Below are 27924 nucleotides of genomic sequence, written 5' to 3'. Positions count from 1 at the left end.
TCTTTTACTCACCATCATGTCACTCCAAATCTGTATGACTTTTTTTCTTCTGCAGAACACAAAATACTTTTGAAAATATTTTGAACAATGCTTTCCCTATTACAGTCAATGGGTCCCAAAACAATGTGTGGAATATATGAAAAAAGCATGCAAATATTATTTTTTGATTTTAACACTTTAATATTAATTAAATCCTGAATGAATCCGTGTTTTTGAACAAAACAAGTTAATAATTCAATGCACACAACTGAAGGATCCTTATGGCTCACTCATAAAGACAGTCTCTTGTTTTGTTCTGAAATTAAATGTTTCTTCCCCCCGAACGAATCAGTAAAGTGAATAATTCAGTGAGTCATTTATAAAGACATTAACTTGTTTTGTTCCTGAACAAAATTGTGTTTTTCAATGAAACGGCTGAGTGAATGATTCATTGATTAACTTGTCGCCACCTACTGGCATATCAATGGAACCTGCAGAAAGAGACATTGAAAAAGCATGTAAGCATGTTTATCTCCAGCCTTAAATAATGTCAAGTCACCTTTATTTATATAGCGTTTTTAACAATACAGATTGCGTCAAAGTAGCTTTACAGTATCAAAATAGGAAAATAGTGTGTCAATGAAACGGTTGAGTGAATGATTCATTGATTAACTTGTCGCCACCTACTGGCATATCAATGTAACCTGCAGAAAGAGCATGTAAGCATGTAAGCATGTTTATCTCCAGCCTTAAATAATGTCAAGTCACCTTTATTACAGACTGTGTCAAAGCAGCTTTACAGTATCAAAATAGGAAAATAGTGTGTCAATGCAAAAGGACATAATTTTCAGTTAAAGGCAGTTCATCATTGAATTCAGTGATATCATCGTCCAGCACAGTTCAGTTTAAATAGTATCTGTGCAATCAAGTCGACGATATCACTGGAAATTAGATGTTCCCAACTAAGCAAGCCAGAGGCGACAGCGGCAAGGAACCAAAACTCCATCGGTGACAGTAAGGAGAAAAAACCTTGGGAGAAAACAAGCTCAGTCGGGGGGCCAGTTCTCCTCCGGCCAGACGAACCAGCATGTTCATCCATGCTGCAGTGTCACAAAGTAATTTTGCTGCAACTTGGCTATTACTTCCACTACATTGTTACTTTTGACTGCATTATACCGCCATACATATAAATGAGCTATTGTTCGCTGTGGATTACAACATCAGCACTCTGTTTGGTTTGTTTTATTTTAAGCTTTCCAGCAGAGCGTCAGACTGTCGAAAGCAGTGTGTTCAGCAGTCTTGCTGTTGTTTAATTAGCACCATCTACCATGTAATTACACACATGGCAACACTGGAAACTGTGTGCCACTGTTTTATCCGATCTGAATCAAAACAAGAGGAAGGGGACATTTTCTGACTATGAGTAAAACACAGAATTGGATTATTATGGCCCTTTTCTCAAGGGAGATAAAGGAGCAGAATAAACTCTCATAATACATCTTATAAACATGGCCACTAAAGCTGATAAGCAAGGGCTGATGTATTCTGGATTCCTCTGACACACTGCACATGCCATTCTTGTTTATGCTGTGGACTTTTAGAAAATAAACTATTAAAACACACTTTTCACACTATTACAACTTTAATTTCTCCTTCAACAAAATGTCCAGGAGTTATTTTTGGCATTATTTTTTTTTAACACAATGTCTTAAATCATATATTGTGTTAATCGAATTCTGATATGGAAATAACATTATTAATGTTTTTGAAAGAAAAAAATAGCCCAATGTGTTTATCTTGCTAAGGCTAATTTATAGCTAGCATTTAAGGTATCCTAAATACAATTTAATAACATTTTCACATTTATTTGCAAAAATACTATTTGCAATCATAATTTGTGTTAACCAGAAACAAAACTTCTGGAAAAAAATGATGGAAATGATGCCTCAACTGGGACACATTTTAGTTAAATTTGATATTAATTATTTTTACATAATAATGTTTTTAAACAATTAAAAAATTAAATGGTTTATGATGGTGATTATGACGTTTTAAAAAATTTATTAAAGTTTTTAATATTAATTTGTATTATTATACTAAAATCTTTTTTATTTTAAAAATGTAAATGTGTGTATAGGACAAGGGAAAAAAACTAAGCAGATAAACAATTAAACAAATAAAATCACACATTTGATATCTGATGAATAAAGTACATACTCAAATATCCTGCAAAATTAGGGATGTCAAATCAATTAATCACATCCAAAATAAAAGATTGTGTTTACATGATGTGTGTGTGTACTGTATATATTCATATGTATAAATAAATACACACACATACATTCATAGATTTAAGAAATATATGTAATATACATTTATATATAATATAAATCATATATACATATGAATATATAATTATATAGATGTAAATATTTCTTAAATATATACATGCATGTGTGTGTATTTTTATATGCATATAAATATACACAATACGCACACATCATTCAAACACAAACTTTTATTTTGGATGCGATTAATTGCGATTAATCGATTTGACATCTCTAGTAGGAATCATAAACAAGGTAGAAAGTTTCCAAGAACATCTATTTTTCTACAATCTGTGAGCAATTTGTGATCTGAAATGTGCAAACTAAAACTTGCAAAATGCAAACCAATAAATATTAAGCATGAGTAAACAAAACCGAAGCCAAAATGCATAAACAAACAGTGAAGGTGCCAACTAAATAATCATATCCACCTTCGTCAATCTAGATCTACTGCAGATCTTACTAAGAAAAGAAAAGAAAAAGAAAAAACTGAAAGCCAAATTAGGAAGCAGATGAGGTTCGGCTTAGTTACGCTAAGCATAACAGCTTCTACGAAGCGTTCGAAGCATGTGGCGGGAACCCATCATCCACCTCATCTGTCATATCGGCATCTGTCAAACTGACCGCTCTTCATTCTCTTCACATGTTGAGAAAGAGGAAAATAACACACTAAACAAGTGACAGTGATGAAGAGCAGCCTTCCACAACTGACTCCATCACTCTCTACTTCATATCAAACAATGTCTGCCACACACAGGTTTGATGGAAGATACTCCGTGACTTAAATGACACATTCTTTTTAAAAGAAAAACACATGTGATGGCCTCCCCTATCATTTAACATCAAACATGCTCCTGTGAAAGCATAAATGTATTTATATCAGCGGGACATCTGAGATAGGACATACTCAAATATCCTGAAGCACATTTTCTGATCCTCTCCACTACTGGGACTAAATGAAAATGGCAGGACTAATACTGATTTCTGGGTCATGGAGGAGAAGAGCTGGAAGCAGTAGAGCAGACATTTTATTTTCTAAAGAAAAGCACATTTCAGATTTTGAGAGGAGTCACCGTTTTATTTTAAAATTTCTTCTTCTTTGTGGAACATAACAGCTGTTGAAAACTAACTAACTAATTAACTGACTGACTAACTAACTAACTAAAACAGTTAAAAAGTAGCAATTGCAAATGAGGAAGGCATGGTAGAAAGTTTCCAAAAACATCTATTTTTCTACAATTGCTCAAATGAGAAACTAAAAGTAATTTGCAATCTAATAGGTGGAAAATAAAAATCACAGATTGTCAATAATGAAATAATTTCTAATTATTTTAACTTCTAACTTATTATTATTCTAATAAGTTATTTCTTATTAAGTCAAATAAATAAATACATTCCATTTATTTAAAAAAATGCACACATACATCAGTTGTATATGTTGCTTATATAAAAGTGCTAAATGAATAAAGGTAAAACAAATACAAATATGTATACATACATAAAAGGAATTCTATTTTTAAAGTATGATGATCTTAAAAAAAAAGATTAATTGTGTAAAATTGATCGATCAAATGTTCAAAAATTATGACTGTCCCACAGTTGTGGCGTTATTTCCATCATGACCAACATATTTGACTGTTTGTTTGTTTTTTTAAATAATACTTTAAAAAAATAAATAAATAGTGTTCTTTCTTGGTTACTAGAAATACAACAGTGTCAGTGATGAGCATATTTAAGATACAATTAGTTGTGTTGTGAGGGAACAAAATATTAGTTGTGAAAAGAATATATATTTTTTGATTGTGTTATTTCCAATCAAGCTGTCATTTTTAAATGAAATAATAAATATTATTAATAAATATTATTCATTATTAATTGCATTCTGAATATATCAATTTTAGTCACGAAATTAACCTTAGCAAGACACATAATTCAGATATTTCATATTTCAGGATGTCATTTCAACCACAAAATGCAGTAAAACACAATACATCATTTGAAATGAGGTAAAAATAGCCACAGGGCCAAAAGACCCACTCTTTCTGACAGCTTTCTTTGTGTTACAATTTCATTTTTCTCATCTTCTCCATCTGTCTATTCACTGTCAAGGTGAGCAGTCACGGTTGCATTTTGCAGCTCTTCTGGACATTTAGTATTTCAGGATGTTGTGGGACATGGTTATGGTTGTTCAGAGAATGTTGGGGGGAAACAAGGTTCTTCTATTCCCATTCAGATAAAGACAACACTGCCACTATATAAAACATAAGAGGAATTCATGCATACCTGATTGGTTGAGGTGCTGAAGAAGAGATGATGTGGAGAGAAACACATTCTAGCCGTTCAGTCCATAAGCATCTACAGATTACAGGATCTGAAACATCCTTCAAGTGCTGCACGAAGCCAACTTGAAGCTTTTCAATCTTTGTGATGAGCTCTGGACAGCCGAAACGCTTGCTCAAGAGGCTCTAACAGAGATGCCCGATTCCTGGCCATCATGTACAGTGTGCCTGTGTGTTTGGTCGCTGTCCATGGTGCTGAACAGCTGCCTTACTTTGTTTGAACGTGAGCCAGTTCCAGATATACCTATAACACAAAGCCCCAACTAACTGTTTTGATGGCAGTAGTGTTTGCTGTGCAGGAAGAAGCACGGTTCACTTCCCGCATGATTAGATATGAACTCCAAAATAACTGCTGCTGAAAACAGGACATGTTTGTGGGCTCATAATGTGAAAAATGCTTTTGGCAGTGCTGCACTGCATTATATGCAGCAGATGTTCATTCTAAAAAGTTTTACAAGTTTTTTTTTCTTCTGCTAAATATTGGAAGAAACAGTGATGAAACTGAAATGTTGATATTTTATCTATTATTGAAATAAATGTTTAATGTTTCTTTATATCAAACAACAGTGAACTTAAAGGTAAAATTAATTATATATATATGTGTGTGTGTGTGTGTGTGTGTGTGTATATATATATATATATATATATTCACATTCACATTCACATTCACATTCATATTAATATTAAATTAATACACACTAAACGCATTTATTTGGATTCTTGAGGTGCATAATGAAAAAAAAAAAAATATCATGATGTAATGTACCCCATTTGTGAAAAGTGATAAAAGTAAAAGAAAAAGAAAAAAATTATCCGGCAGGAACTACTCATGGCTTCACTCTGTCATGAAAAGAATATTAAACGTGTCATGATCATCTTGTTCCTGCAAGTCTTTGAATTTTGGCTTTTTTGTGTGATTGGGTTGAAAAATTCACCTGAGACTCTGGTGCTCTAATTAAAGAGAATCGCAATCCGTTTCCTCTCCAGCGCTTCCTCTCGCGGACTTCCCTTTGTTCCCTCCATTCTTGGCACAGTTAATATTCTCTTCCTTTGTAATCTCCGGCAGTCACTCGTGAAACCTGACTAAAATGAAAGATGGAACAGAAAAATATTGTTGAGGGAATACACCAGTTTGTCATGGTTGTGATTCAACATTAACTCATGAAACAAGAAAAAAGGATGAGGACGTACTGAAGCATCTGAGTCTGAGAACACACAGGATTCAACATTTTATCAACTTGAAAATAGAGATGACAAGAAATAAAGTTTTAGTCAATGTTTTGAGAGTGACAACACAGGTTATACATGAATTATCACTTATTATTGTTTTCCGAATAATCTGTCAGCTTGAACAGTGTGATTATAAAACTCTTCCAAAACTAGACAGTCTTTCCTCTCTGGTATCACATTCTCAGCTTTTAATGTAAATTAAGTTGTACCATATATATATATATATATATATATATTTTTTTTTTTTTGCTGTTTTGCTTATGTTGATTTCAAAGGCAGCTGAGCTTATCTAAGCTTTTTATCACCAGATGCTGAATTGATTCAGTCAATAACAGCGAAGCTCCTAAATCCTCAGGAGTTTGTTCATGGCAGATTGAAGCCATCTTCAGAGGAGACAGTAAAACCATAAAAACCCTGAATACTGATCAATATCTTTACTAAAAGCTGCACTTTTATAGGGGGTGGGGGGGGGGGCAAACTACATGACCACTAAAAGTATTTGTACAGTTAAGATGGGGATATCTCATTTCAAGCGGCATCTGCAAACAAATTATGTTAGATTTTTTCTGTTTATAGGCTACACATTTCAAAATATTTTATTATATAAAAAAAAAAGATTTTTTTTTTTATCAAATGCTTTTGTCGTCAGCTGAATTGTCTACATACATTTTGTGTTCACTGTATATTTATGTAAGTTTCTGTGGATGATGAGGGTGATTAGCATTTATGCATATCAATTCAAATGGACTGACAGAAAAGGACACAGTTAACAAGAAACTGTGTAGGGTTTTAATTACTGTAGCCACTGACCTAGAACGTTCTCAAGTCCTGGTAGACATCAGCTAATTTATTTTAAGGCCTCCCATTTTATTATTTAAAATAAATAAATAAATAAATATTAGCTAAAGGTTTTTCTGTGCAGCTAAGCATAAGCTTCACCAAATGTTGATATGTTTAAAATGTAATAATTATTTTTTTTTCTTTTCCTAACGTAAGTTAGTAATATATATATATATGTGTGTGTGTGTGTGTGTGTGTGTGTGTGTGTGTGGGTGTGTGTGTGTAATGATAATAATAATGTATCATATAAAATGACGATAATTATTGATGATTTATTATTATTATTAGGTTAAAAAAAAACTAAATTCAGACAGTCTTGTTGTGTGCAAAAATGAAAATGTGTGCAATTTTTATTCTTGAGTAAACTTATCTTGTTTTAAAGATGTGTAGAATACTGATTTTGAAAATGTTTGCTTTTTAAGTAAATAAAATGTAAAACTTTAGGTTAAAATCTGTAAATAAATCTACATTAAACATGTATTTGGACACATACATTTATGCAATGTTCTAATCAATGAATCAAACCTGAATAGAAATAGAATCAGTGAAAAGAGGGGGGGGGGGGGTCTGTACTTAGATTGTAGAATGACCTTTTTAAGTTCTGGGAATTAGAGACAACATCTTATTATCTTTCTGTATTGTACAACATTTTTATTTTTTTTATTTTTTTAGATTACAATGCATTCATATTTTTAATCTTCATAAAGTCACACAACTCAACAGTTGCTGCTGCCAATTCCATTTGCACACTTGAGGGAATTCACTTTCTTACTTTTTCATTCTTAAAGCTGAAGTGTACCATTTCTGTGCCACCACCACCAACCAAATGATGTGTACAAACAATATATAATAAGCTAATGATTGGTTTTAAACAGGCCCCTCCCACCAAGTCTGCCACTGGTCAGACAAACTGATAGCTCTGCTCACATTCATTCCACTGTTACCCTGTCTGAATGGTTGGGACAAACTGCAACAGTACCACAAAGGTACAGTGTTTACACGGTTCCAAAAGAACAACAACAAAAAAAGGTTGTCTAAAGTTGTCTCACACATTTTAAATAGTCTTCAGATAGGATCCACACTTGAAACCCTCATATCCTCTTTAGATTCGGCTGATATCCGCAGGAACCTTATCACCATGGGACACACTCGTTCCTGGAGATCCCAGCGGTGGGACGTCACTCAAATCAACAGCCTTCCACTGAAGTCAGCTGTTCATGCAGCATTCACATACCTGAACACAAACAGACGTTTGGTAAGTCTTAATCATCCTTTGAATACTGCTGCTTTAACTCTCAATGAATGCATTATGGTTAGTGCCAAAGGCCTGGTCGTCCCTGTGGAGCAGATGGGATGAGAGGGTTCACAGCTGGCCATGTTTACCAAGCATTTACTTTCCTAATGGGAGAAAAGAGAGAAGGAGGTGAAGAAAAACAAAGACACTGACTTGTTAGGAAGTAGCACACAGGCCTGTCAAAGATTTTTTGCCAGAAACAATGATGCAATATAGGAGATATTCAGTGCCTTTAGGGAATAGGAAGCAAAATGAGTTCATCAAAATATTAATCTAGCTGGGGGAAAATATTGAGAAATACTGATTTGAATTATTTTGAACCCGTTAATGAGTGGTATTTTTCATAGGTCACATAATCAAAGCTTTTTTATCTCTGTTTTCTTTCCTCTTCTCGTTCTCTCTCTTCTTGCTGTTGTTTAAAATAATAATACAATTATACAAATTATGCAAAATAATATATATATATATATTTTTAAATAAGACATATAGATGAGCGCTTGCAATTATGAATTTCCAATTAAAAAATGCTTTAATCTTTAAAGTTGTAATAATGATATCAGGTCATCGTGAAGCTGTTAAATTAATATTTTCGGTATAATTATAATAATGTTATATAATTCATATTTATTACTTATATTACTCATACTTGTATTGATGTATCTAAAGGTTTCTTATCTTAATTTGTCTTAAGAAATACTTTTTTTTACTTCTTTTCACTCCTTTTTTTCTTGCGGGCTCTCCTTTTTTTCTGAAATAATAATAATAATAATAACAATAAAGTAACAAGTTGCAATAACAAACAAACAAACAAATGGCAGCACATTTTACAGAAAATAAATAATATTTATGTTTTTGTAACTGTAGAAGGAAACTGTAACGAAAGGAAGATAATTACAAAACACACGTGTATATATATTTTTATTCTATTTCTTATTATGTAATAGTTTTTAATATATTTTTGTCTCACTAATATATGCCACAGTAAGTGTCACTGCAGTCCAGTGTAACAGAAGGATGTGCGCCCAGCTTCCCTCTACTTGCCACTTTATCCTGCTGGGCAGCACACATTAAACATTTATTGTGCCCATCCCAAGCAAGACTCCATTATTTATTTACAGGAATGGTTTCGTCCCAATCCCTTGATGGAATACAAATGAAACGTGGCTATTTGTATTTCAGACTGCTTTCATTCCCATAGATTTAAAAAAAAAAAAACATTTATTTTTGTAATTTCTTCAAAAAGCAGCGCTGCTGTTTACAGCGGCTGGGGTTGTTTTGAGGTTGATTTAACCGTGTAATGAGTGTCACAATTGTGTTAATGTATTTGTAGGGTGAAATAATTTTAGTTAAATCTGATGTGGCATGATTATAAATATGATCAGAGAACAATCTGTTCGAACTCATAATCAATTCTCAACAATTTCAGGTATATTCAAGGTGACTGGAAATTTGGGATGCCAGGGTGCAGATGGAGACCAAGGTGGCAAAACTTATGATTGCCGTCTGAAAAAGTTGTTGGGCAGATCTGAAGGAATATTATCATTGACTTCTGAGGAACCACACTGAAAAAATGCTGACCTTGAATTCAGTTTTTCCTTCACTTTTCCGGTCAAATATTGAGTTTTCTAAATGTATTTATTTTTGTCAGAAAGACAAACATACATTTGCTCCGTGTGCTAGGATTTCCACAGAAATGTTTCTTGATTTTTAACTCAAGCATCTTGAAAAAACACATATACTGTAATCCAAAACTCTGCTTCGAGATATACCCATTAGCTGGCCAGAGGTGAAAATGATAGCCAAGGGGGAGAGAGATGTTATTTCTACAGCGTTACGATCAGGAAACCAAACATGAGACAGCCGATCATTCTTATGTGGCTCTGTTGCCCACAAAACTTATAGAGGAGCTAATTTAATTTCATGTTTCATTGGCCGCTGGTGCCACAGACAGGAAAGTTAGAATGGCATCCCAAAGGTTGATGTTTGACTTTGCCAACTCTAGGAAGATCCTGATTTCTGGAGCTTCACGTCTTATCAGCTGTCTACGACAATGCACAACATCAAAAGGTCATTAAGTAAGTTCTCAAATATTTCAATGAGTAGGTATTCATATGTAAAGTTTGATTTATTATTAACACATTGACAGTGTGTAAACATCCTAGCCTAAATATAAACATCTTTATAAGCACAAATTTTCACAAATTCTTTTGGGTTCATAGAATTTTGAACATATACAGCCTAGCCTAGCCTAGCCTAGCCTAGCCTAGCCTAGCCTAGCCTAGCCTAGCCTAAAATAAAATAAAATAAAATAAAATAAAATAAAATAATTAATAGCCAAATAATTTATTTTTATTACCTATTTAATACACATTTACAAAACCTTTTAAGTTCACAAAACATTGAATATATGGAACTTTAAAATATTTTTATATTATAGTATGCTGTACATAGCTATACAAATATATGTATAATTTAAATATTAAATTAAATATAATATAATAAACTTTTAATATAAGTATTTTTATAATATTACTATCATGTATGCATTTATTGTTTTGGATGCTGTCAACATGCCAACATTTGTCTAAATATACAAAAATGTAAATGTAACATACAAATACCTATGAGTATTCATGAGTATTCATGAGTATTTTGAGGGTTATAATTAAGTTAATGTTTAACTGATAGACTTAAAATCTGGGGGGGGGGGTATAAGGTATAAAGGGGCATGATTATAGAAAGTAGAACTTTAGAACGTTAAAAAAGCAGTACATTTTGTATTTAAATGTGTTTTTTATACTGTAAATGTTTACTTCAAATAAAACTCCTTTCACTTCTGTATGTTGATGAAGCAATGAATATTGCTTCAAATAATAAATTAATATATGATATTACAACTGCGACAAAAGATTAAAAGGCTTTATTGATCCATGTAAATATCCTTTATCATTTACAATAGATTGTTCATCCTTAATAAACAATATTTACTTTTCTTTAAATGAGAATGGACAAGCAAATCAATAATAGGATAAAACCATGGACAGAGCTTACTAATATTACTGTCAGCCAGCATTTAAGATGCTGAAATGTCACCTTATCTTTTGCTTTTTCAGCTTTCTTGCAGTCTCTCTCTCTCTAGAGTGATTGTTCTAATCTAGGGCATAATGAAATTCCCTGCAGAGAAATATTATGTGTAGGAGGGGAGGCTTGAATGAGGGGATATTTAAACAATTTATGAGAGCACGACACAAGCAACTGCCGTCACCTTTTTCATAAAGCAAAACTGATAAAGACTTGGACACATAATAAAACCTCAGATCACAAATTAAACCGACCGTTAAAGTTGAAACTGTCTTTGTGTGTTTCTCCCAGCAGACGTTATTGACTGAGAGTGGGATTAGCTGTTTTTTATTTATCGCAGATAATCTATTGCTGAGTTCTTCCTAAGCGTGGTCATCTGGAAATGTCATGTTGGAAAAAGCAACCTTGCAACAGTACAGACTGCAATCACGTAACGGCTAAACCAGCCATGAAATGTTTTTGTCTGGACGTGGTTCGATCGATCAGGCTGTTGTTGAGGTCAATATGCAGGTTAGAAACAACCTAAAGGTGATATTCAATACACAAAACACAAGCCTTGGGCTGCTAAACACAATGGCACTAACAACATATGCACTAATGACGTAGGTAGGGCCACCTCCTGTATTGTATGCTGATTGACTATAAAAACTAGCTGAAAATGTACTCACCCTGCAGGACAAGATATAGACGAGTTTGTTGCTTCATGGGAACTTTCAGAGAAATTTAGCATTACATCACTTGCTCACTAATGGATCCTCTGCAGTGAATGGGTGCCGTCAGAATGAGAGTCCAAACAGCTGATAAAAACATCATAATAATCCACACGACTCCAGTCCATCAATTAACATCCCGTGAAGTGAAAAGCTGTGTGTTTGTATCCATCATTATGGCGTTTTAACTTTAAAACATTCGCTTCTGGCTGAGTCCATAATACATAATAGAGCCAGTAAAAAAAGTCTATTGCCTGTTGTCCTCTCACATCAAATCATACACCCACATATTTGTTTAGAACTGCTTTGGACTGTTTCGCTTGTAAACTGTGGTTAATTTGTGCATAATTTTCTCCCGATTCAGGCAAGACGACTTTTTCACCAGAGAAAGCAATATTATGCATAGAGGACTCGTATTTTAGCTGGAAGCAACAGTTTGAAGTTAACAACATTTTAATGATGGATTTGTTTCTTACAAACACGCAGCTTTGTACTTCAGAAGATATTAACTGATGGATTGGATTCGTGTGGATTATTGTGATGTTTGTCAGCTTTTTGAGCTCTCATTCTGACGGCACCCATTCACTGCAGATGATCCATATAAATATATTAAGAGGAAGATTTCATTTTTTGTGCCAATCAACATGATGCTGTCAAACTGTTGAATTGTTACAAATATGAAGTTGTACTGGACATTTAGATTTGAAATTTCGCTTAAATTGAGTGTGCAGTCACAAAAAGCAATTTTCAAGTCTTGTGTTTGTCCTGTTCGTGGAGGATTGATGATGCTGTCCCATTGGTTACTAGAACAAAATAACTGCTCAAATTCCCAATGCTTCACTTGAAACGTCTCGGTTACGTATGTAACCCTCATTCCCTGAAGGAGGGAACGGAGACGTCACGTCGGAGGACCGACGAAATTGGGATCTCGCTTAGAGGGACCGATCTACTTCGAGTGTAAACTAAACGAGCCAATGCACATTGGCATGCGATTATTGCATCCAGCTGCTGCTGATCACAGCGTGAGTATAAGTAGGCAGCAGGTGCAGCGCATATTCAGGTCAAATTATCTGGCATAACTACTTATACTGTACAGTCACACCACAAGTGGTGTTGTGAAAGCTACTTAGCTACTAAGCCAAACGCAGCTGCAAGGTACTCGTGATTTGGAGTTAAACTTTAATCATGCTTTTCTTTTGAAAACTAGCTTAACTAAAAGCTACTAATAAATACCTAACTACATTAAAACTGTGTTCTCAAAACAAAATGACAGAAAAACCAGCCTGTTACAGGAAAATAAACACTATTTTGTGCTGAGCTACTGGCTCTTTTCTGACAAAATATAGTTATTAGCTGTGGCATCTTGCAACCTGTATTGAGCGGCAACCATATTTGCAGCACAAGTCTATCAAAGTGGCCATCCTTCCTAGGCTTGTCAAAAGAGCAGCTAGCTTTCCTGACATTAATTGTTAGTAGTGCAACAGATTGTTGTGCATGGCTCCCTGAGAGAAATGCATTAAATCCCCTTCGCAAGAGCACAGAAAGTGGTCAATTATCCACTACAGACATATTTAACACAGGTAATTTAGTGTCACACTCTTTTTCACGACTCTTATCTGCTATGACAGTGATGCCTGAGGCAAAAACAGACTTGAAAGCAAAGTGTACCGGGGCATTACGAGGGAAAGGAAAATTCTCTAAAAAGAGCTTTTTATTTATATATTTATTTATTTTTAAAAGGTGAGAAAGTTTCCTCTGCAGGGAATAAGCTTTCTAGTTTCCAAATATCTACCAGTTAAAAGTTTAGACGTACCTGCTCTTTTTTATTATTATCATTTTCTACAGTTTAGAATTATAGTCATGAAGTCATCAAAAATACTGAATTATAGGAATCATGTAAAAATATTAAATAAAAGCTCAGCGATGCTGATGTCCCTTCACTATCCATTTCAACTTTATTAAAACATATTTAAATAAATTAAAATAAATTAAATATAATAAACTATCACAAACACATTAATATAAATATACAAAATAAAATTAATAAAAAAGAAATTAATTCACACAAAAGATCAGAAATCTTTCAAAATTATTAGAAATCAAGTGTGTTCAAACAAAGTTTTTTTTATAATATCAGGGTAATTATAGTTAACTAAAATGGAAACTAAAAATATTAAAAAAATCACTACTTGAAATAAAATAAATCTTAACTGAAATAAAATTAAATATGAAATTATTTTTATTTTAGCTACTGCAGCCCAACATTTTCCATTTTAATTTAGTTTAACTTGATGTACTAAAATAATTAGATTTGAAATAAAAATTAAGAAAAATCATATAGACATATACACAAAATTACTAAAACTTTAAAATTAAAATGTAAACCAATAATACAAACAAATGGATTAAAAAAAAACTATAATAGTATCTCACTGACTGAATAATATATACATTAACATCATAATTTTCTGTAAAGCTGCTTTGAAACAATGTGCATTGTGCTATTCAAATAAAACTAACTTAAGTTGACTTGACCAAGTGCTTAAAATAATGTTCCAGTAGCCTTATGAACATGCATGAGATCAAAAGTCACATCTCATGTGATCACATCCAAACCGGTCTAATACCCTACAATGGAAACCAGTATCAATATACAAGAGCTACATGGCCCAGAAAAGTTATTTTTCAACTGGTAGGACCATAAATCAAAAAATGACACACAATATCCAGATGGCCCACTGACAAGAAAAACAAACGGCAGAGTTAATGATCAATGCAAACAGGTTTCAGTTTGATAGGAAGATGTACCACACAAAGCATCCAGCAAAATCTAATCAAGTTAAAAGGGAATGACGCTCATTATACACAGAGCTTCTGAGCAATGTTTTATTCATAACACTAGGATGCTTTTCAATTCTATCATATTTTATCCATTTTGGACAGTATTAGGTTTCTCCTGAGGAGTTAGAGATTTAAATTAATAATGAACTGGCGTCTTTCTTCAAATGATCCTCCTTCACATGCATGGTTTTAATAAATAAAGCATCTGTATTTCTGAAGCAATTGATACACTATTTTTTTAACGGAAAGAACTGAATAATGCATGAGCAATATTCATATTTAATGACACATTTTAAACAGTAAACTTCTTATGTTCAGCTGGAGACAAGCATGTTTGGTAGACTCAAGACAGCATCTGGTTTGCGCTGACCACTTAATCCTGAAACACTTCTTGAAGGGGATTGTATCATGAGGAACCAAACTTTCCTTCATCTCTTTAGATAGCATACTGTGTAAAATTCAGAGCTAAAAAATTCTGCAAAAAGAAAAAAACTTTACCGCAAAAACTTTTTGAAACCCGAGCCTGGCCACGCATCAACAAATGAATGCATCAACACACGAATTCATACATTTACAAGTCAAAAACAACAATTCGGTGGTCAGAAACATGACCTGTCAGCCGTTCATTTCCAACGGTGTCATTTTCCTGTTCCCACTTCTATTCAGATCAGCTCTGTATTACACTATCTTTCAAAAATTGGGATTAGTAAGATTTTCTTTTTTTTTTTTCGAAAGAAGTCTCTTATGCTCACCAAGGTTAAATTAGATCAAAAATACAGTCAAAACAATAATGCATTTATTAAGCATTAATATAATTAAAATATGCTGATTTGCTGCTCAAGAAAAAAAAAAAGCTTATACACTCCAAGTTTTTTAACAACTTTTCTTCAACTATGGGCACTTATTTTTCTAGAGGTGAATTATTTTAATACTTCGCCCAGACGTTCAATCTAAAAATTTTGTTGAACTGTATTTAAGATGCTAGCTGAAATTAGCATTAGCAAGACAAAGCAGTCACTCATTATATTCCAGAAATGTTTAAAAATACATTTCCACCACAAAACTCTATTTAACGCTAGTTTAGAGTAATTTGAGGTGTGGTCTAAATAGTCACAACATTTAAGAAATGCCGATTCTTGTGTTATGTATTGGCATAGCCATGATTACATTCTCAATGCAGGCGAATCAAATAAACTAGTGAGCTTCAGAAGTGTTTAACTAAAAACCTAAAAATGTCTATAGCTGAAGAAAGAACCCAAAACAACAACGTTGTGTAACCTTAACCTGTGCAGTGCGGTGTAAGATCGGAGCTCCCTATAGCTATTTAGACAAAAACAGCTGCTAGTTGAACGTATGTGATAATGTAGTAATCACTATCACAGCCATGAGAGCTCCAGGAGGGTCATTTGTTGGGGAGGGGACAGTAATGCCACGCTCGCTAACGTTTCCCCGCTCCGTCTGCGGTGACTGGAGCCGAGCTGCAGACAGACCTGGAGAGAGACACAATTAAGAAATGCAGTGGTGTGTGCTGTGCTGGGCGTCTGCAGCATACCAATGAAGACCTACCCACCTCTCCCTGCTCAGGTAAGTTGCCCACCCTGCCAGGATCTAATTAGACCATCTCTTCGTAAATGGGAATGAGATTACAGGACAGGACAGCATGCCGTTTGCTGCGGGTTGCTGGAGGTCACAGCTAAGTCATTACCTACCCCTAGACTGAGCCCCGAATGACACAGGGAGAATGAAAATAGAGTCATTACCCATACTGCCTTTATTCAGAGAAACACACTACACTTACCCTTCCTGGTTATTATTCTGTTGTTGCAGCAGCACTGTTTACTGATTTTTCTCTGTGTATAAACTTCACTACGGTTGTTTTAGCTCCTGTGCTATTGTGTGTTTGTTTGATAAAACGCTATAGATTATGCTATTATTATTATTATTATTTTATTATAATAAAAATACATTATACATTCACTCACTATTTTCTTACTGCATTAATAAGCTATATTATTAAGAAATTATTACATAATAATAACAAAAATATATTTTACATATTTTGGATGAAAAAAAACACCTTTTCCTAAAGTAATGATTTACTTAATTTCTTAATTATTTAGCTTAATAAAATAATGAGTATAAATATATGCCGTATTTACTATTATTTTATATAATAATAATAATAATAATTTATATTTTGGGATAATTTGTATTCTGTCAGCTGAAAGAATACTTATTCTTAATTTAATAATTTAGTAAAGTAGTAATATCTTAATAAGGTAGCTTAATAAATAGTGAGTGTATATAAAATGCATTTACTATTTTAATAATAATAATAATTTGAATAGGCTTTCAGCTGAAAGAATACGGTTTCGAAATTTAATAATTTAGCAAAGTAATGATTTCTTAATACCTTAAAATAATGATAATATATAATTGATTTACTATTATGTTCTTATACAATTATAATATTGATAATAAAAAATATCAGTGGTGTTCTGAAATGAGGCAAAGTCCTCACTCTTTTTTTTTTTTTTTTTTTTAATAAATGTAAATAAATGTCCCAGTCACATTTTCTTGGTTAAATAAACATTACTCACACTACCAAAATGAAAATCTATTTTGTATTTTTACATCAACATTTTTATTCTATTAAAACCAAGTATAGGCCTAAATCTAATCAGTTTAGTGTTTTTAAGCATTTACATTTATTCCAAAATAACAACTCAAGGCAGTAACAATTTGAACAATATCCTATTATTTTATTTAAGCAATTATATATTTTATTTATGAAGTGAAGTTCAGCTGTTCTTTTTAATAATATACTTATTTTTGGAACATTAGTCATCAGAGCTCGGTAAACTGGTCACAGATCTGGAGATTTCAACAAGCTGATTGCTCACTAATAAAAAAAACACGCACACAGATCATGTTTTCAGGACATCTGAAGTTTGATTTTAATGTGACAAAGCGGTGATATATAAGTGTGTGTATTGCTTACTGTTTAATTAGACTTCTCATTAATGCCATCATTTTGTTCATTCAGACACACAGTGAGTGTCATGCCTGTCGCCCAAATCCACTATAATTTTTAAAAATAATACTGTTTTTGTGTCATGGGAATTAGTTTTAAGAGTTTTTTTTAGGCAAGAATGTACTTTTTTAGACTTCAAATATACGGTTTGTTAATACAGATAACGTCTATTTGAAAATTAGCTTCAATGCTTGCGGAGATATGAGCTCCAGGGTGTCAGCGGCTGTTCAGCGCTCATGAATCCACCGAAAGCAGCCTCACCTCGGCCAGATAATCTGGATTTTGTCGCTGGCTCTGATGTCTCTATAGTGGTTAAACATGAGATAAAATTCATTTTGGGTAAATCTAACAGGCAGTCTTTGGTCTCAATCTATTATTTGTTTCAGAGCAAATAGTTTAGGCTGAAAGCAAAATTTCATCACGTTATCTTTTATATAACTAAAGAAGTATCAGAGCGCTGCCTGTACTTTTGACTGAATTACCTAGCCACTTTTATGATGGTTATTGTTTGTTAAATATTTTTAATTCAATAAATATTTTTTATAAATAATAGTAATATTTAGTTATATTTAGTATTGCGAAACGGTGTGTGTGTGTGTGTTCGTGATGGTGATTTTAGTTACATTGTCCCACCATTAGATGGTGACAAGATACTGCTTTTATGAATGAGTCAGCATAAAGACTTTTATATTGAAAGAGACTGAAACAGGGCTGTAAACAAGGAAGTTGTTTTTACTTTCAACAACACATTGTAAGATGCACTGAGCAGCCCTGTCATTAGAAATCACCCTTAACAGATGAAAGGACAGTACGACAAAGATATCGCTTTCCTCAGCAGACATTCAAACTCTTGTTTTATTGTGAATATGAGATTGAGCTAAAGAATGAATGTTGTATCAGATGCAGGTAATCACACTCCTCAGTCCAGCTCTCTCTCATAATACTCTACAATGAGATTTTACTACAGTAATACAATAAGCTTTTCATGAAACAACTCGTTACTACTTTTATTGAAGCAACTCATTCCTTCGTTACTAGTTGTAAAATGACGGTTTCGAATTAGTAACGGAGGCTTGGGCTCAGCTGTGAAACTGTCAAACCGTGGCGGAAGGAAGTAGTTCTGCAAAAGGAGGGTTTTCTAAGGAGGGACACTCTGTTGTTATTTCTTATATATTTACACACTCGTGCCGTCAAGCTGTTGTATAAGCGCAATATCGCACTCGTAGCAGTGTGATATGGCTATATATCGGCATGCTGTGATTAGCCGAGCTGATATACAGGCATATCGCACTGCTACTCACGCGATATTGCTCATAAATATATATACAACATACAACAACATTAATTAATCTGAAAGAATGTTTCTTATTGTAATAATTTCTTAATATTTTGTAGCTAAATACAATAATGTGTATATACTGTAATACAATGTACACACCCACACACAGATTTAACTGATTCTGCTTGCAGCTATAGGATACTCATGGTTGTGATATATTAGTAATACAGTCTTGGCTGAAAGGATTGCAGGCCGAAGCTGCATGTTGCACTTAACAACCCCCTTTAGCCATGATTATATTCATAGCATGGCTATATTCATAAAACAAACAAACATTTATGGAAATACAATAATATTGTTGATTATCAAACTTCTGTCTGACAGACCGAAGATGAAACTGCAAATTTACTCTGCAATGGCACAATTTCCTTTGAGCTAAAAGTGTCAGTATCTAATTGCAGGCTTCTGTCGGCTCCTGAATTTGAACAAGGACTGACATGAGTTAGCATTTGTAGCTTCGGTCCAAACCAAAGGTTGTGTGGATCCAATTGAGCTGAGATGACGGAACTCATTATACAAAACATTCTGGGGAGAATCTGGATGAAATCTGGCTCAAAGGCTGGCTTTTGTAAAGCAAATTTCTTCACCGATACCCAAATGTCAGCTTAAATTGGATAAGATGGGAAGATTGGTTTCATATATATATATGAACTAAGTGATACAATAACTTTGTATACACGCACATACATGTATCACTTTGGAACTAATAACCATAAAAACATACATGATTACTGATTTTCACAATCTAAGATAATAAATACATATTATTAAAGGTAAACTTTATATGCAGTGCTATCTTACAATATCCAGTGTTTACTTTCGAGTTTCAGTGGAAGACCAGTTATACAGTATTTTTGTCAGCAAGCTATTGGCCTCAAGTTTAAAGTAAGAGTTATTCGTAAACCAACCCACAACCCACTGCATAGACCAAAGCATGAGCTCATCACGCCACTAGGATTATGCAACAGTCAATTACTCTTCAAGTGCAGTTTTATGCGGGAAATACATATTCAAATAGTTTATATCAGGGAGCACAGGTGGGACATGTTCTGCAGGTGTGCATGTCTTGTTTTGTTTCTTGGACTAAATACTAAATGCTTTGGTTTAACAGGAAAGACATACAAAAGAGGCCTAATATAAGTAGCTATTACTGATGTCAATGCCGTTACGCTGTCCACCCTCGATTGTCAGAGTCTCCAGTGCATCCTGTTTCAAGTAGTGAGGAACGAGATGGGACTTCCTGTCATTACGCCGCCTCCTGTTCCTACAGATATCTGCATCTTCTTCATCCTCTTCCTCACTGGATGTGTTACCATTCACCTCTGTGTCCAGTTCGTTGGCACCAAATGGGTCACTGCAGGATGAATATTCAATCTCCTCCATGCAAGGTGGTTCATCGTCCTCGAAACAACTGTGGAAACAAACACAATTCTGTTATCATTAAGCAAATGAAAACAAACAATTGAAATCATTTTGTTAATTTTAAGCTGTTATTAATATATGTCAATATTACAGCTTAAATAAAATGAAATATAAATATTAGATGAAAAACTAATTAAAATGAGAAAAACTGAAATCAAAATTTTAGACATTTTTAAAAAACAATCTTATTAAAAACACAAAAGTACATAAAATGACTAAAAATTCAACAAAGTGACAACTAAAAATATCAAAATGAAAACCTAAATTAAAAAAATTAATACAAATGACAAAAGCACATGAAATTACTAAAACCAAAATAAAATAAAAATTTATTCAAAATCTTAAAACAACACTAATAAATAAACAATACTAAAATACTGCAGCAATGCATTTGAAAAAAAAATCAATGAAGTGCTCTGTCATCACTTCATCACCGTGGAGCGAAATTAATTTGAACGGAAATGCATTGCTCTGTCTCCACTGCTGGATCCGCCGAAGGACACTGCGACCTTGAGTTTGGTGAGCATTTTGATTGACAGTAAACATAAAGCCCAGTCACACTAATCAGATCAAAACCACTGGGATCCATCGAGAACGTGGATGTGACGAGCAATCCGATTCGCCCCTCCTCACCACTGGTGTATGTGTGTGTGTGTGTGTGTGTGAGTGTGTTTATCATTTTCTCTGCCCTGGGTGAAAATTAAAGGGAAAAAAATAACATCTGGTGTGCCACAATGTGAAGAACAACATTGTATTTTTCCCTCTTCATTATATGGGAAAGATGAGATGACGCTCTGGTTGAAAGACAGAGCGTGTGGGAGCGGTCTCATGAGACCCAGGAGACACGTCCCTTTCACAGACAAACCACGTCCTTTTGACTCACAAAATGAACCAATTTGTTATGCGGTTGTCAGTGCTGCAACAGGTGTGAGTTACTCATCTATTCTTCTGGCTGTTACTGGGTGTCGAAATTCAGTGCGGGACATATAACAAGCAGAGATATTAGTGTCTGTTTTGTGGTTGGAGCACCTGTCGTTTGTAAGGGGAGATCATTTGCATATATAGACCATGCGACTGAGGTTAATGCAGCCTTTTGAGTATTTGAACAGGTCTTTTAAAAAGGATGTTAAACATATTTATAGAGTCATCAAATGTTTTGAAAAACAAAAATAAACACAAAGGTACACACACACACAAAATAAAATAAAATAAATAAAAAGGATCAGAACAAATAAATAAAAATAAAACAAAATAGACAAAGAAAATAGAACAAATGATTACATTGAACTGAAATAAAATATATAAAAAATAAAAAATAAAATATCTGTTCAAGTATTCTTGCTAGGCAAAGCTAATCAAAATGATTAGTTTATGTAAATATAAAGTATTGTTTTTTTACAACAGAGTTCCCTTTCATGGGAACTTCGAACTGCGTCCTCTAGGGGTCGCTATGGGGAACGCCTCGTCGTGACTCGTATCTGAAGCGCCATGTAAATAATAATACAAAAATTATAATAATAACAAGATTTCAAGAATAAAGTTGAAATATTTTGAGAATAAAATCAAAATTACGAGAATGAAAGTTATAATATTATAGAGTATATATATACATATATATACAGTGGGGACGGAAAGTATTCAGACCCCCTTAAATTTTTCACTCTTTGTTATATTGCAGCCATTTGCTAAAATCATTTAAGTAAATTTTTTTTCTTCATTAATGTACACACAGCACCCCATATTGACAGAATATTCTAGGTTTATTGAAACTAATCAAAGAGCAAATGTTCAACTAACACATCTTTACGTTAAAGCATTGTTAAAGTATGTATGATGTATGCATATATATGCTTATTTATGTGTGTCAGCGCATGTCTGAGATATTTGGAAAATATGGCCAGAGGAAAAGACAACTTCATTATGAGTGACAGGAAAGAGAGGCAGGAAAAATAGTGAATGAAAGCGAGAAAGGTAGAGGAATAATATGAGAGCGATTCTGTGCTTACGGAAATATTTGAGGGTCTCCTCGATCTGTTCAGTGGTCAGGTCGAGGTTGACGTCGGGTGAGATGAGAGGCGTGTGGAGCCAGTCGTCGTGGTCATAGCCATATATTGTGTCAGCTCTCAACTTATAATGAGGCAACTGCTCCTCAAGCAAACTGATGATTTCCACCTCAGGAAGATCAGTGCTGTTACACACATCTGACAAAGAGAGAGAAAGATGCAAAGAGAATGGTGAGAAAAATGTTGGGCATGCACAGACATTTGCTTATTACTAAAGACATTACTAAAAATAACCCAGGTTCAACTACGTTTTTGTATCATGAGAGTCTTTGCCTAGTGCCTAGTAGTCACTGCATTTGCAACAATGTAAAAAAAACACACATTAAAAATAAATTAAAATGTACATGAAAAAAACAAGGCACAAGAATGCTTTTAATTCAAAGTTCTGAAAAGAAAAGAACGAATTTTGATAGGTTTTACACTATAAAACAATATATAAATTGTTCAAAATGAAGACATATAGTATTAATGATTATTTTTTCAACATTTCAACAGGGCTAACACAGAAAATACTGAAAAAAGTGTATAGTACAACTTAAGGTTGTAATAACTGTATAATAACAGTGTAATAATATAATAATTTATTATCATTACAAAGATTAAGTCAAAGACACATTTGGGACCAAAATAAGCACTTATAAATGAAAATGTATCAAGTGAGAGTTTAGGCTGACCTCTAGTGGTCTGATGAAGAACTATACAACTACACTACTCAATACAAGTGGAACATTTTCTGCACAAAACCTTGTAAAACAATTGATTAATGAACAGCCAAATGAACGGCAAATTACAATCCACACGTTCTTGGAATGACAAAACACATAGATGGTGGAAAAATACTGAGATGCAATGTTCAAGCAAATTATGAAGCAGCCACTGTCTTACCAGAATATGTTTATCTGCCCATTCTCCCTTCATACAACATGCTGTTGTTCAACACAGCAGCCTTTCCTTTGTCAGACAAACAGCCCTTATTCCAAACCACCAATACCATTTTAACAACTCTCCTCTGTACAGTAATGACTAAATAGCTTCTGAGCAGAATTGTAGAACTGAAATGTGTGGCATTTTAGAGACTCAACCACCATGTGTGATGCTTGTGTTTAACTAAGCACATGGGTTTAACCTCTAGAATGGGACTGGCCTTACAACAATGCAACTCCCATTACAGCTCTAATGCCAAAGAGATGAAACACTGATGGTCCACACACAGAGAGAGAGAGAGAGAGAGAGAGAGAGAGAGAGAGAGAGAGAGAGAGAGTATAGCCTATATTGCACATGCAAATGGCCTGGATTTGGAACACCAGGAGAAATGTCGGTGGCCTGGCAACAGATTTGAATATATGTGGCATTATTAGCAGAAATCATACCATGTGTCATATACTCGCAGGGACAGTATGCTTGGAAAAAATATTTCACGTCTTCGAATGCATTCATTATTTGTAGTGTGCCAGCCACCCAAAAATAGCAGTAAGCTTTGAGCTTTTGGTACTTTTAATATAAACAAAGTCTTAGCTTTCAAATTATGTCAGTTTTATAGCGAAATATAAACAATATGTCTAACAATATTGTGTTTTCATGCTCTTTAATATGGCGTGACAGATCGCTGTATTCGCCTCAGTTTAATCGGCATGTGAATCATCTCTTTGATTACAATGAGACGTTTCATAAAATTATACAGTTTTTTTTTCATGCCATCTGATGTTCCTTCACGTTTGAAAACTTGAAATATTATTTCCAATCGTCTATTATACATATAGGTGGTGGATGAGGAGATACCCCCTGACAATGTAAAGCGCTTTGAGTGCCTAGAAAAGCGCTATATAAATGCAACAAATTATTATTATTATTACCTCAGAAAAGACAACAATATAACTTAAGTTAATGAGTTGGAGCCCACTTCAACTTTTAGAACGTTTTATTGCTGTGTTTAATTAAATACATGTGAAGAATGAAAGGTTGGATGCCACAGATGTTTTTTGCGGAGTACACGGTGGAATTTTCCCATTAGCTAACGTTATTCATGAAATATACTTTATGAAATATTAAATGACTTTAATCTCGTATTGCTGCAACTGTTTTTTTTTACTTTATTCTCATACTACGACTTTAAAGGTGCACTAAGTGATTTTTGAAAAACACTTTTCACCACTGTGTCAGACCGAGTCCCAAAACAAACTCACAGCCAATCAGCAGTAAGGGGCGTGTCTAGTAATGATAGGGAGAAGGGAGCGCTCAGTGAGTGCACAGGACGGATATTAGCAGATCGACTAGAGATAGCGAGAGATGGCAGATAAAAAAAGAGGATAATTTCGGAGGAACAAAACATTAAAATGAAGGGTTACGATCAGGCAAGAGGTAGGGCCGCGTAAATATTGGAGCAGTTTTCCAGCGGTGAAGAAAAACCAAAGAGCGGAAGGGAATCGAACGCCGAGGTTGCTTTGTTTCTTCTTGATAGGTGAGTTATGTTGATTTTGCTTTTTCACAAAACTTTTCTGTGTTGACTTTTGCTTGAATGTGCTGCAGCTGGCAGGCTTAGCAGATTCCGCCATCGTCGCTGCCAGGGTTGTGTATGTATGTGTGGGGTGGAGTTATCAAAATAGGGGTGAGGTCTTGTTGGGGTATGGGCGTGTTTGTTTTGGTGCTTTGAAATATCAACATCGTTTGGCAAAAATCACTTAGTGCACCTTTAATCTTATAATGCCATGCCTTTATTCTCAAAATATTATGACTTTGTTCTCAAAATATTACAACTTTAATCTCATATGACTATGACTTTATTCTTGTAATTTAGATTTTATTCTAAAAATATTATGACGTTAATCTCATAATATAATTTTTTTTTTCCTGGCACTAAAACGCCATCATATATAAAAAGAAAAGAAAACAAAGGAACAGGACAGAACAGGAGTGGGAAAACATCTCTCATCAAAATATCTCTCTTATGGCCACATTTGATGTTACTTTACTTGTATAAAATACAAGAATAAAAGACACCATAAAATCATTGACCTCCCTTTTAACTTTATAATGATGTTTTTGTGAATAATCATTTGTTTTATTTAAAATGTATACTGCAGCATAATGTGTGCATTGAGCCTGACATTCATTATATACTTGGCAGAAAAACACAAAATCGGAGCCAAACTTTAAATATGTTTGGACAAAATGATAAAAAAGGCAAAAAAAAAGTATTTTAAATTTATTTAAAAATTATAGCCGATTTCAATCAAAAAATTATTACAGTCTTCTTATTATTAGCAATTATTTGATGTTAAAAATATTTGGAAGCAATTTTCCATTAAGACATGTCATGTGAGCTCTGGAGACTCACACACTATGACAGTGCAGAAAGGACAGAATCATTATCGACTTCCATAGAGTTACTGCATAGACACGTCAATAATGCTTTAATGTCAGAACAGAATGAACCTGTAATGATCCGTTTTGAGGAAACCGGGCACCTTCATCTGTTTAAGCAACACCACCATGACCTACAGTACTGTTTGTAGCTGCTCAACAATGATGCAGGTTTCTGACTTGATGAGCTTGATTCTCTGAAAGCAAAGACTTTGTGTACTTATGCAGAGCTGCTTTCAATTACTTTAAGTGGCCGCTGAGAGCGAGAGCTGTTCATTTCTGTGCCCCTTGGCCATGGGGAGTCCATGCATCTTTGTGCCAGTCAGCAGGTTGGGCTTTTCAGCACTCAGTCATAAAAACACAACATAGCACATCTCGAAAGATCATAAGACAACAGGCGAGGCAGAATGTGAGATAGATATAGGAGAGACTGGGGCTAGTTGTCACACTCCATGTTTATTAGGTGAATTCAGTTTCTATATAAACATACCTTTAAGGGATAGTTCACCAAACAAAATTTAAATTCTGATTTAATTTACTCATTTACATCCTTTACACACCCACAGATATATTGAAGAATGTTGGTAACTAACCAAACATTTGAAAGTAGCCATTGACTTCCATAGTATTTTTCCATGCTATGAAAGGTAATGGCTACCGTCAATTGATTGACAACTTAAGGGTGAGTAAATGGTGACAATTTTCATTTCTGGGTGATCTATCCCTTTAATGTCCATTAGAAAATGGACCGTTATTCCCTTTGAATGGAAACAAATATGCAGTTAATTTAACACCAGTGTTCTTTTAGAATTATATATATTCAATTAGTATTTAGAATTATTTTGTATTAGGTTTTATCAGGGTTTTTTTTTTTCATTTTAATTTTAACACGTGATAACTATCCCGGTCTCCTCTAGAGAAAGAGCAAAACGGAAAGAGAAAGAATGAAATCTTTAATTCAATTCCCTAAAGTCAATGGTGTCTTAGGGGAAGCTGAGTGTCCTGTGTGGCTAATTTGCTGCAGGTTTCTAGAACACAATCACCTGCCATTTCAGTTACTCCAAGATCACTTGTAATTCACTGTATGGATGGAAGACAATCAATGACTATCAGGAGGATTATGCTGCTGTGGCTGGAGACTGAACACAGGCACTCTGGGGGATAGATAAACAGACAGTCGCAGGGTTTGCGATTGACCACTCCACATAGTCGTGAAAGGAAATCCTATTAGCTATAGCACTTGCTTCTATAAATGCCTCCGGTGTCTACCATAGACGCCTTGATTTCACTATCCTCAGCAGCAGAGGAGGAGACCAAACAAGGGTTTTCTTGCTCTGTAGAAATAAAATATTTGATATACTGTAATCATATTTAACTAACAATACAAAGCTCCAAAAAGGACACCCAGACCAATTAAACAAAGCTGAAAACAAAAATGACATTCAGAAATCACCATTATGATGATGTCAAAAATATTATTTCATACATACCGTATGTCCACCCATATGTATATATCAAAACATATTCAATAGTCAGCATATCATGGTGAAGCATTGGAATTCATTACATATACAAAGAGAATAGCCTCTTTAAAAACACTATATATAATGTTAAGATAATATATACTATAATATATAGGGGAAGTCGTGGCCTAATGGTTAGAAAGTCGGACTCGTAACCCAAAGGTTGTGAGTTCGAATCTCTGGCCCGGCAGGAATTGTAGGTGGGGGGAGTGAATAACCAGTGCTTCCACCTTCAATGCCATGACTGAGGTACCCTTGAGCAAGGCACTTAGGATGGGTTAAATGCAGAGCACTAATTCCTAGTATGGGTAACCATACTTGGCCAAATGTCACTTCACTTTCACTATAATGCATATACTGTATAAATATATATTACAAAATAATAATTATAATATACAAATATATATATTTATATACAATATATATTTATATTTATATACATACATACAGGTGCATCTCAATCAATTAGAATGTCGTGGAAAAGTTCATTTATTCCAGTAATTCAACTCAAATAGTGAAACTCGTATATTAAATAAATTCAA

General features: G+C 34.0%; 1 protein-coding gene across 1 annotated transcript in view; it reads right to left on the bottom strand.

The window, feature by feature from the left end:
• Nucleotides 1-18734: 18734 nt before the first annotated feature.
• Nucleotides 18735-27924, bottom strand: part of LOC107583140 (cytosolic carboxypeptidase 4-like) — a 239594-nt gene continuing 230404 nt past the window's right edge. The window contains exon 24 of the mRNA XM_016269254.1: nucleotides 18735-20425. Within this exon, the coding sequence (XP_016124740.1) occupies nucleotides 20146-20425 (280 nt within the window). The 3' untranslated portion in view covers nucleotides 18735-20145. The remainder of the gene's footprint in view (nucleotides 20426-27924) is intronic.

Source organism: Sinocyclocheilus grahami, unplaced genomic scaffold, assembly GCF_001515645.1.
Source record: "Sinocyclocheilus grahami isolate Dianchi unplaced genomic scaffold, SAMN03320097.WGS_v1.1 scaffold50.1, whole genome shotgun sequence".
NCBI classification, from domain to species: domain Eukaryota; kingdom Metazoa; phylum Chordata; class Actinopteri; order Cypriniformes; family Cyprinidae; genus Sinocyclocheilus; species Sinocyclocheilus grahami.
The sequence above is the reverse complement of the archived record's forward strand: the minus strand, read 5'-3'. Positions and strand labels throughout refer to the sequence as shown.